The sequence below is a fragment of the Oryctolagus cuniculus genome, chromosome 6 (genome assembly GCF_051225735.1).
Source record: "Oryctolagus cuniculus isolate XC-2025 breed Fujian yellow rabbit chromosome 6, ASM5122573v1, whole genome shotgun sequence".
Taxonomy (NCBI): domain Eukaryota; kingdom Metazoa; phylum Chordata; class Mammalia; order Lagomorpha; family Leporidae; genus Oryctolagus; species Oryctolagus cuniculus.
Window position 1 is genome coordinate 42,052,501 of NC_142872.1, and position 12,067 is coordinate 42,064,567.

The following is a 12,067-nucleotide window of genomic DNA, read 5'->3' on the forward strand; positions in this document are numbered from 1 at the left end:
GGGAACTTGTCAAGAGTTGAAGGAAGAGGTCTCATAATCTAAAGGCAATGTCTCTATCACAAATCACAGGCTTAGGATTAAAAGTGAATGTAAAGAGTATTTAATCCCACCTTGGCAAAACATTAAACATCACATACGACCTATGTTATTTTTGTGTCATATGTTCCTTTAAATCTACTACCTGTTATTACTTTAATTTGGTTTATACAAATGTAGCAGCACTTCTATAGCAAATAGCAAAATGGTATTTCTTGCAAAGAATAAATATAGTGACCAAAAAATAAATAGCTATTGTTACAACTTAGACCTGCTCACTCTCAAAAAAAAAAAAAAAAAAAAGGAGAGGAACAAGTGATAGAGAAATGTTGAAGACAAATCAGCACTACACTGAGAATTTCTGGATGGCTTAATCAGAAAGGTTGGAAGAAAATTGAAAAGGGTAGAATGCCCTCACTTTGTGGCCAACATCATTTGGTTCTATTTACTATCCAATACCATTCCCAGTCCACCAGGAGAAGGGCAATACTCCATGATTTACCCAAGATTCCCTATGACTCCATGGCAAACCTGAGCAAGAACTCACTTCGGGTTTCTTGCCTCCCAGCCCTGCCTGGTTTTACTAGGCCATATTCCCTACCACCCCAGGGTACTTATTCGTGCACTCTGGATATACTCTCCTTTTCACTCCTACCCTCAAGAAAAGGCTTTGGAAGGCAAAAGGACTGCAAATTGCCAACTGTGCCCTTGCACTGTGTGTAAGCCCCAATCCCTGCTTGCTCACAGGTAAAGTGCATTGGCCACTTGTAAGGACCTGGAATTCACACAGTTATACTCTGTTTGCCTCGATCCCTCCCCTTCCCACTTAATGGTCATTCACTAAAGAAATTCACTCCCCACCCACCCACAAAATGCCACTGTCAAAGGGATATGTTGGGGGAAAGAAGCCCCTTGAGACAAAGATCCAGAAGTCATTCCATCTCTTCCAAACTTCAGAGGCTTCTGGCTCCAGCTAGAATTCAGCTCAGAGTCAGAGTTCTTGATCCCTGTAAGGCAGAGCAGGCCACAGCCTAGAAAGAACCCATGACTTCAAGGTGAATTTCCAGAGTTATATGTGATTCAAGATAAGATGTCCAATACATGGTAGTTACCCAATAAGAGACTGAATACTGAAATACACTGGATCTTACACAAAGCCCCTAAGCCACACCTGCTATATCTCCAATCACTGGTCTGGGAGACAGGACTAGATAGAAACAAAGATTTCTTCCTTGTTAATACTTGTACTCCCAGGCCATGAGCCAGAAGTACCTCTGGAGATAGCAATCTTGATTTTCCTGATACACAGGTCCCTTGCTCTCCAAAGGATAGTCCAAGCAGACACTCAACTCACAGGGAAGGTTCCCCATGAGGACACTCACATAACCCTCAGACTGGTGCTTCTGTTTCTGGAAAATTTCTTCCACTTTGGAAAAGGCCTCGGTCTCGGCTAGCACATGGGTTTCCCCCTATGACCCACATCATCTCCTTGAGTTCTCTGCTGTGATGTTGTTTTGAGTCAGGATGTTCTGTGGTGCATTGTACAGCAGCCGGTCCCTGAGCACACACTGCTGAGAAGAGCCACCCCCACACCATCACTTGCACAGGATTTGCCTTGCCAATTATTAGTACAATGGGCCAACTCTCATCCTGTGCTGCTCTTCGGGAAAATATGCAGGCTAGGGAACTGGCCTAGATTGGAAGTGGAACAGCAGAAGTTGCCAATTAACACAAGTTCCTTTTTTGTATCCTCTAAACGGTTTAGTCTCAAGAGAGAATTTATTAAAGGCATGATCCCAGGCCCTCTAGGAACTTCTTAGATGCTCCAGATCTCTTGGGGTAGGACAAGTATCTAAAGTTACTTATTCCAACTTTGTGTCCAGTACTCAACTCCTTTAGATGACCTTCTCAGCTTCTTCCTGAATGCATTCACATTGAGAAGCTAGCTCCTACCTACTGCAATGCAATTCACTTCTGCACAGGTCTATTTATTTGAAAGGTCTTCCATGAGCTGAATTAAATCCATCTCCCCATAGCTTTCCCAATTTGGTCCCTGCTAGTGAGTGAGCCTAGCCAGCCATTCAGCTTCCACTATAAGGAAATACTCAATCTTGAAACAAAATATTTCTTATGCTGAAAACTCATGATTTAGAAAAGCACACAAGAAAGTCTGCTGTAGCAGAAAGGCTAAGAGGTGGAAGATGCATTTGACTTTTCTGTGTAGCCCTAAAGGGCAAAGCCCAGTGACAGATTCCACAGGTGGAAGATTTGCAGACAGTCCCAGAAAATCCAGCTGAAAATGTATCAGAAAATTTGTGGAATTCCACTGGCATGTAATAAGGAACAAACACTGCATCCCTTGTTTTATGAGGCTCACACTCTCACCAAGAAGGTTATAAATAATGGAAGCTTTGGAAACATGGAAGCTTGGTCCAGATTTAGCAGGCCTTAGGTGATAGGCAGCACCACTCTCAGTGGGAGGGACATTTCTTATGGCCAAAGGCCCTAGAGCTTTCTATTTCTGGTATAAAGAAACCTTCAAGATTCTCTGCTTCGGATCTGGCTCAACTCTCCTCAGAAGATTGGAACCAGCCAAATCGTGGAAGCTGAACATTCTTGAAAATAATGTTGGCTCAGAAACACAGAGATAATCTGGGAAAGACCCCCCAATATGTGGGAATAGCAAGAAGAAATATGGGGGGTATCTCCTTCCACATGAGGGAGGCAGCAAATCAAGATAACAGGTTGAGGAGAACAGATGAAGGGGGCCTTTTCACCATAGCAACAAACCCAACGATTCTGAAAGCTGGGAATTTTATTTTTTCTTTTCACCTGTCACTCTTCTGAGTACCATCACTCTTTCTCCTCTCCTGGTGGGAGATGAGTTGTGACTTTTTCACTCCCACTAACAAGCTGCCTGGCTTTTGGGGAGCACAGCTGCTATGGGATGGGAGGAGAATGGGGTACCCATAAGGGTGCTCAGAAGATTCAAACTCCATCTCTTCCCTTTTCCTGAAAACTGAGAAGCTTGGAGCTGGGCTAGGAAGAATAATCCCAGCTGTTTGTACAAAAGTCACCTGAGGCCAGAGGAGGAATCAGAACACTGGTCTCTAAATAAAAGTGAATTATTCCCCTGCCCCAGGATGCCGCATTATATTCCAGAAAATTGAGTCAAAGAAAGCCAGAAACAACTATACAAAAAGCCATGGCCTCAGACCTCCTTAGAAAGATATAAACTTGATGCTATCAAAAATCTAAATGGCACACTAATAGCAATCCTACAACCTTATCTAATTGTAATCTTCTCCTTTATCTGGACTAAGGCTACAACATTAGCCTTTTATTCCACACTGTTACCAAAGCCAAATTGAGATGGTTGTGTTACAGCAGACATTGGTGGCAGAGGACCCAGGTTCCCTCTCATTTCCAGAGGTCTTCCCTGATCTCTGCTACTACAGAATTGTGTCAGCAAAATTAAAGATCAGTCACACCATGTGTCCGGCAGGAGATGGCAGTTTCCATACCATCTAGCTGTCTTTCTTGTTTGTGTAGGGAGTATTCACACACACACATACACACACACACACACACTAAATCCCTACTAGAGACTCCCTTCAGAAGCATGGTATGCTCTCTATCTCAGACATAATCAGACATTCCATCACTGAATCCTCCTCTTTCCACAGTTATATAGAATATACTCCTCATCTCTATTCCCATACAAAGAGCTTTTTCTCCAGATATACCAGGAACAGACACTTCACTTTCTACAGCCAGGGAAGCAAATGCCTTCTTAGGGTCTTTTGAATATGGCAACAGAACAAAAGTTGCCCACCACACCCTTGCCCTTGAAGGTCTTACACAACCAAAGTCAACATGAGAAAGACCATAAAGAAAACAGCCCTCGTCACCAAGGTGTCATGGGGCACTTCAGCTATCAGCCGGTGAAGTTAGCAGCCTCCAGTCTTCTTGTCCACCTTACCTGGATCCTGGTTCATATCAACACCCTCTAAGCATCACTGTTAACCACTCTTTGCTAAGGTGTGAGCTGATAACACATTAAGATATACCCTCCATTCCACTCTACTCTGTCCAAACAGGGGAGTTTTATAGGAAATTTTATTAACCATAAATAGTCCAAGGACTCTAAAGAATTATTCCCCAGAGAAAGAATAATATACCTTCTAAACAACAAAGAGGGAGACATTTAGTGTGATCTGGAAATCATGTAAAGTGGGAATTTATTTGTTCAGCCTACTCTTGAATCAAACTGAATTCATTTTTTGCACATTTCCCTTATCAGGCCATTGTACCAGAGCAGGAAAGATTTGCCTCTTTGAATAAATCATTTCCACTGCTTCCAAACCCAGACTCTGTCTTGCCAAGTATAACCTATATTCAAGAGCCATCTGCTTTAGCAATTCAGAAAGCCACCAAGGGAGTGTGCTTTAGATAATCCTACGGCTATGCTGGCCAAGGCTGCTTCTGGGGAGGGAAAGCATGCTGCGATTTGCCAGCTGCAGTCCCTAAGCTCAGCCTTGCTGAATCCTGTACAATGCACCAAGTAGAACTAGGGCAAATGTCAATGACTTGGTCAATAAGAGATTCCTTTCTACATGTCCAGATTCTAATAGGCAGATGTCAGAGAGTCTCTAGGGGCACAGAGTCTACCCTTTGTGTGGCTCACCTATATCCCACCTGAACGGGACACACGGAAAATGTAAAAGCTACATCTTATCCAGTGCCACCAATAAGCCAATGATGGCATGTACCTATGTCAGCTGAGGCATGCATTTCATTTTAATGCAATGAGACACTTGTTGTACTTGAACAGACAATATAAACAAAGGTATTAAGACAACCATGACATCTGGGGTTGCATATTCTCCCAAGATTTAAAGATGCTAGTGTGCCTCTGTTAAGACTTTAATCGAACAGTGCCACCTCTTCCTGAGCCATTACCACCTACCAGGATGATCAGTTTGCTTGGTAGGTCTCACCATGTGAGAAAGAGTTGTCCCTCACTCACTCATTTGAACCCAAGGTTTCACCAGACCAATGGCCTTCCTCAGACTCCATAAAGTGAGCCCTTTCCACATACTACTGCACGTGTATAGTTTTCCCCAGAATTCTAAGAATTAAGCACACTCTTCCTTCACCCAGCTCATCTAATGCCAATACAAGATCCTTTACTGCAGCAACAGAGATTTCTAAATTTAGCTATTTGCATCTTCCCATGGTATTTAGAAGGCATCTCCAAAAGAAAAATAATACCAATTAAACATAATTAGTAAGATTTAACAGAGTCATTTTTCTATCTCAATGACTTCTTACTTCTGTAAGCCCCCTAGTTCCCCAGCCCCAAAACTGGGACTCAGAGTGTTATGTTACAGTTATATATCAGTTGCTCTTTATTGTGTGTACAATAACTGTCTTATTAAATTAAAATCAAATGCATATCTAGGGGCAAGTTCATTTTAAGCACTTCTCAGAAAATACTGAGAGACAAAAATAATGAGTGAGATCATGTGTGGCTAAGCAATGGAAGGGATGGGGGCAGACACAGAGCTGAAAAAGGCACACAGTTTTCTGAAAGAAAAGGAAATGCTCAAAGATGCAGGTTTTAGTAGAAGCTTCTCTGAATTTGAATTTCTCCTACCCTAGAAATAGTATTGATGAGGGGAAAAATATCATTATAAATTCAACATAACCAGGGATGCTTAGAAAACACACATACTTTTTTTGTTCCCCCTTGGGAATGTTTAACATTCAGGTAGTAAAATAAAAATCCTTCCAAATTATCAAGAATGGTAAAGAGGGTGAGGGGTTGAGTGTATGTGTGTAAATACATTGTTGCTTGGATAGTGTTTGGCCTCATTGACTCACTTTGCTCTCTCCACCTCCCCCTCCTTTCCCTTCTCCTATTCCTAGGACAAGACAAGTGCCCTCAGCCTCAGCAATGTGGCAGGCGTGTTCTACATCCTGATTGGAGGACTTGGACTAGCCATGCTGGTTGCCTTAATCGAGTTCTGCTACAAATCCCGTAGCGAGTCCAAGCGGATGAAGGTGGCATCGTCTCCCCTGGCCTTTTTCCTAACCTGTTTGGTGATATAACTGGGTTTCCTGAGAGTCACTTTGCTACAAAGGGTGGGGAGTGACAGGCAGTTCAGAGAAGCTCAAGACATGAAGCAAAAAGCTATTATGAGGAAGAAGACAAGGAATGAGACAGACATGAAAGGAAGACTGAGTGCGTATTAGGGCAAATATGAAATCCTATAAAACAACTGTGTCAGCCAAAGATGGATCAACAAGATTAAAGGTTAGGGGTCTGGACGGACAATCAGGACCGAGGCAGGAGTGATTGCTATAAAGCTTAATCACCCTGAAGTTGGGTCAACTTCAAAATAGGGAAGAAATGTCTTCTCTCTGCCCTATTCTGATCTTACCATGCTCTGTTAATTGAGTTTTTTTCAACATCTACATTGAAAGATATACATTGGCAAAGAGGATCATGCACAGAAAAAGGTAGACATACTAGTTGGATGGCCACAAACCACATCAAATAAAGCTGAAGGCACTGAGAAAAGAGAAGGATTATGGATAATTTAGTAGGTATCTGTGAAAATATAAATGCTTTCCAGGTGGGAAAGAAAACAGACCAACTCTATGGGCTTCAAAGTATACACAATAAGAACTAATGATTATTAAGTGATATAGAATAAATACTGACATAATTTGAGAAGTCCACTCTTTTTACAAGCTTTCTAAAGATTGGATGGACTTTTCCAATAAATACCAAACTCCCTTTGTTTTAAGATATACAAGTAAAGAATGAATAAGTCTTGACAAGGATACTGATTCATGTCTCTAAAAGGAGTTTAGATTAAACTGCCTTCAAGGCTTCACATATTTTATCAGAAAGAAAGCATTTATAGATGTTAATCATGTGAACAATCCCATGAGCAAAGCATAATGAGAAAGCAAAGAAACTGAGGAATAGCCTGTGACCTTGAGAAAATCTTTGATTTCAACAAAGAATAGAAACAGAAAAAATTACTCAGTGAGTAAACCTATGGAATAGATAAGAATTTAGTTGAAGGGGAATTTTTAAAAGTATTTTGATAAGAGGCAAAAATTAAGGGAAAATGGAATTTAGACCAAGAAAGGGGTAGATGTACACTCACCAGGCAATGTACCAGCATTGGGATGCTAGCCTCCTCTGCTATCTTAGCTTAATCAGAATAACAAAATCCAATGGTACAGCTTACCTACTAGAATGTTCCCAGACCTTTCTCTCTGTCTCTCTCTCTGTCTAACTCTACCTGTCAAATTGAAAAAAAAAAAAAAAGAATGTTCCCTAATAAGCCCACTTTTCAACAGACAATTGCTCCTAAACTTGATCATCATGTAGCTTGCTCCCAAGCCTCTCCCTGTCTTGGACTACCAGTCCTATACACACCTTCAAGGTCACCCTCAAAGAAGACATCTCTAGACATTCACTCCCTGTTGGGAAACTCTGTGGAGAGGGGAGCCTTCTGTCCTGGCATTCAGTATTTCCACCTAACTTCCAGCCTAACTTCTCCATCCCCCTACCCCAGGCTCTCCTCACATACTCCATGCTGCATATTTTCACCCCTTGCTTCCCACCCAGGTACCTTTATGCAGGCCAGTCTCTTCCTCTGTCTTCAGTCCCATAGAGCTCATTTAAAACGCAAATTCTCCAAGATATAATAAGGAACAACTAAGGGAAGACAACTTGATTGCATTTTCCCAGGGAACCTAAGAACACCTCAGTCCCAACCCTGATCATCTCACCAACCCCTTAGATCTTCCCGGAAAAAGCAAACCACAGAAAATGCATAAGCTCTACACCCTAAATCCAGGGTAGATGTCCAAAGAGTATGGCTGGACATAGCAAGGATGCTTAGAACTTGCACAAAGCTTTCTTTGCCTGCTAAATCCAAAAACATACAATTAAAGACTCTATCTTAGCCTCCAAAGTAAGGAAAGGCTACCCAGTGCCAAAGAAGATGACAAGGGTTGGGTGAGCTACAACCTTAAAATCCCCCAGAACTTCCTCACAGACCATGACTCAAAAAAGAAACCCAGATTTGTCCCAGTACAGATCACAGGAGCTCTTCTCACCACTGTCCTAGGAAACAGAACATTGTAGTGGTCTAGAGAACTAGCTCTAGAAACAAATGGGCCTAATTCCATCACTCCATTTGTTAACTGTGTTATCACAAACAAGTTTTAATGAGTCCCTGAGCTTCATTTTCTGTAAGATACAGACAGTGGCAGTATATATTTCATAAAGTTATTGTGAGGGTTTTATGAAATAATGGATAAAGGGGATTGGCAAAATGTGCCACAATAATCCTTCAATAAATAATAATTATAATTTATGATAATACTTGTTATTATTATAAGTAGTGGCCAGCTACATCTTCCTTAAAACTTTGCCTTTACTGCCCTTACTTACATGTGTTGGGTTTTCAAAACTATATAGATTGTTAGTTCTCTAAGAGGTTGGATCTAATTTTTTTTCAAGATACCCACACACCTGGGGAAAGTATTAGTAAAATTAACATGGAATTTTATCCAAAGGATAAAATCTGTTGAAGGATGAGGCAGAACACTGAAGGAAACTGCTCTTAGGTTAAGCAAATACCATCATCAAAAACCACCTCCTCTGGGAAGTACAAACAATACCAGCCAAGGTAATTATGGCCCAATCTGTTAATGTTCATAAAATATGATAGAATCAGAAATTTTCTGGAAATCCAACCCTTCCTCTGAAATGACAGTGACTACTACTAATTATGACCAGAATTGGGTAGAAGTATAAGGGTTGCGAAAGACTGAGATCATCTTAAAATTGGGATTGTGTTGACTTCTACCACTGAAGTCACAATATTGAGATTAAGAGAAGTCTTAAAAGATGCTACTGATTCATGGCTTAGCTTGTTGAGGGAGACTCTTACCTTCCTTCTCAATGAATATATTCGATTTCTCAGAAACCAATAGCAGTTTCTTGGAATCATTAATTCAAGGTCCTCCATAGCAATCTTCCATGACTGACATGACTTCTGCCCAATTCATTGAGATTCCTAATATAATTTTCAATCTTCTAACTACAAAAAAGATACTTTCCTTATTAATCAACTCGGCCTTAATTTTGAAACTCCACCAATTCTTCTATTATCCAAAAGAGCAAAGTGAGAAGTATTCCACTTGCCCCTCATACTTTTCAGCTTTTCAATAATTCTATGCTTTTATGAGTCTATTATTTTTCTTCTCCAAAAGCTGTTGGTTCTTTTCAGTCATATAACCTCCAACCTCACAGATACCGAAATCAATGTTCTCTATACATTTTAATTAACTCTGTAGTATGTTATCCTTGCAGTCCTACAGATAAAATAATAGAGGTCCAGAGAAACCAAGTAGCTTGTTCTAGAACAATCATACAAGCTATGGGCCAGAGGAACAGGAATTAGACCTCTAGCCTCCAACATAGCCTCTACAAAGTCCAAGATCTTGGTCCTAGCCAAGCTTTTTCTTCAGTTCTCTCTCTTGTGCCAGTGATAGTCACAAAACCAAAAAGAAGGGATCTCTCTTCCTAGGTTTTCTAGATCTAGTTGTTGTAACTGACTATGGTTTAATTCTTTGCTGTACATTGTTGGGTCCCTTTCTCCTTTGATGTGTCAGTGAGCAGGACACATAAACAAGTATTGCAGTGATGGTGGAAAGGTGCCCTACTTCTGTCCCTTCCACAAAGACACTCTGAACACCACTATATGCTAAGCCATTCTTGATACCTAGGATGAAGTCAAACAAAATAAACACAGTTTCTCTTCTCAGGAAGCTGGGAGGTTGATAGGGAAGACAGAAAATAATCAAATGCTTAACTGTCTGATGAATGTTGTGAAGAAAAATGCCTCATACTGCCAAGTATCGAACAGAAGCCTGTTCTGATGGGAAAATGAGGACTTGAGTGTTCAGGATAGCTTCCCTGAGAAAGTGATGTTTAACAGACTTGCAGCAATGAATAATTAACCAAGGGAACAGAGTTGCCAGCAAAAGATGCACAAGTGTCAGAAACCCAAAGACTAGCATTCGCTTTCAAAGAGGGAAGAAGGCCAGGGAATCTGGAACACAGAAAGACTGAAGGGAAAGAATAGCATGTGAGAGTGGGGAACTCAAAGAGGGATTTCAGGCAACCCAAAATATGTGATAATTTGTCATACTGTAGAAAAACACATCATCTAAAACACATTCCAAACTGAATGTAGTCTCAAATCCCCTGCCCCTCCCCTCTGCCAGGGAAAACAGACTGGAACCTGTGTCCTTAGCTGATATTAAGGACAACTTTATTATTATTCTTTATTATTCACTACCTTGATTCCAAAGGAAATAATCCCCTGTCCTTCGCACCCCCAGGAGAGCTACTGACCTTTCAAAATTATATGTGGTTATGCTAACACAGGATGTGTTAAAGCAATAGCAATTGAAGGCTTGCACGTCTCTCTGGGATTAACAAGCAGTTGAAACTCTCCTTTAAAAAAGGGGAAGGTCCTTCACAGCAAGTGGTCACTTAGGTTCTTCACATGTGCCTAGAAGAGATCACTACTGAGATATGACCTTTTTTTAGGGCATTTTTTGACGTGCAGAATCTGGGAGCACACCTCTTAGACAAGCAAGTGGTTGAGAGGGTAGGATATAATCACTCTTAGAGAAATGAGTCTCTGAAGAGCCAATTTGGGAGCTTTAAGGTTGAACTTTTTATTCACCCTTTTCTCCTGGAGTATCAGTTTCAAAACAACAAAAAACCAACAACTTGCAGTTGTTGGATTAACTTTAATAATGTGTGGTATGTCTAGGAGGGACAAGAGAGAACCATATTTCCGAAAGGCAGCAGCAGAGCAACATCAGTTTATGACAGCTTAGCTAGAGCAGGCAGGAAGATCCATATTTAGACAGTCATCTGCTCTATCACTAGGTCCCAAATAACTGTTGTCCTAAACAAGCCAGTCAGAACTCATCTGTTTCTCTGTAAACAGGATAAACAAGATCACTGTCATTAAAACTTGCCAGCATTTTAGAATCACCTAGGGAGCTTTTAAAAAAGAAGTCCATGCCACATATCATACCTCTTAATTCAGCATCTCTGAGCATATGGCCAGGCATCAAGGTTTTGCTCCCCAAAACTCCCTGGGTGATCCCAATGTGCAACCAAGCTTGACAACTACTGATATAATTGATTTTTAGCATCACTTTCCACTCCATAGGTTTGACTCTGTTCATGTTTCTTCTTGAGATTCCATAAAGAATCTAGAATTTGGAATCACTGACCCCTGAGAAGCCCTCAGCTTCCTTGAAAACCGATACTAATTACATGAGCTAAGTTATCTCAGACTTCAGTATGCACCAATGTTGACTGTGCCATCAATCTTGTCCTTTGAGATAAATTCATAAAGTACTACCAATTTCAATAGAATGTTATGGGAATATGTGAGTCTCTGGGAAAAAAAAGAGTCCAAGATGATACTGTGAGATTTAGACTTTTTTATTTAAGAGATGTCACAGAGAAGAATCATGAAGGATTGGCATTCCAATCTATTTCCCATAGAGACAAAGATGTTATTTTACTTTTATTATTTCTTAAGATACTAAGTAACCATTAATCTCTTATTTTTTTCATTTTATACTTCCCCCATGAACCATCATGGTGGCATTTATTTGATCTTTGATTTGAAATATTGCAATCCAGGTCTTACTTCCTCTTCAGTGGAACACAGCCATGGGAGAGCATAAATGGTTAAACCAAGTCCCGGGGTGTGAGGCAGACAGAGCCAGTGTAGGTGGAGCATCAAATAGGGAAATCTGTCTGAATCATGGATTTGAAAATGAGAGAACACTTAAAACACTGCCAGGATTGCCAGTCATAAAAGGATAGCACAAAAATTAAAAATTAGACCAAAACTGCCCTCATTGATCTCTTGCTGGCCGGAGTAGGTTAACTTCTCAGATC

The 12,067-nt window shown here is 40.8% G+C and overlaps 1 protein-coding gene across 2 annotated transcripts in view; it reads left to right on the top strand.

Annotated features, from left to right (window-relative positions):
* The window catches only part of GRIA1 (glutamate ionotropic receptor AMPA type subunit 1), a 331,029-nt gene that overhangs the window by 304,717 nt on the left and 14,245 nt on the right, over positions 1–12,067 (top strand). For both annotated transcript variants that reach the window (XM_002710324.6, XM_002710325.6), the window contains exon 15: positions 5,968–6,102. In XM_002710324.6, the coding sequence (XP_002710370.1) occupies positions 5,968–6,102 (135 nt within the window). The remainder of the gene's footprint in view (positions 1–5,967; positions 6,103–12,067) is intronic.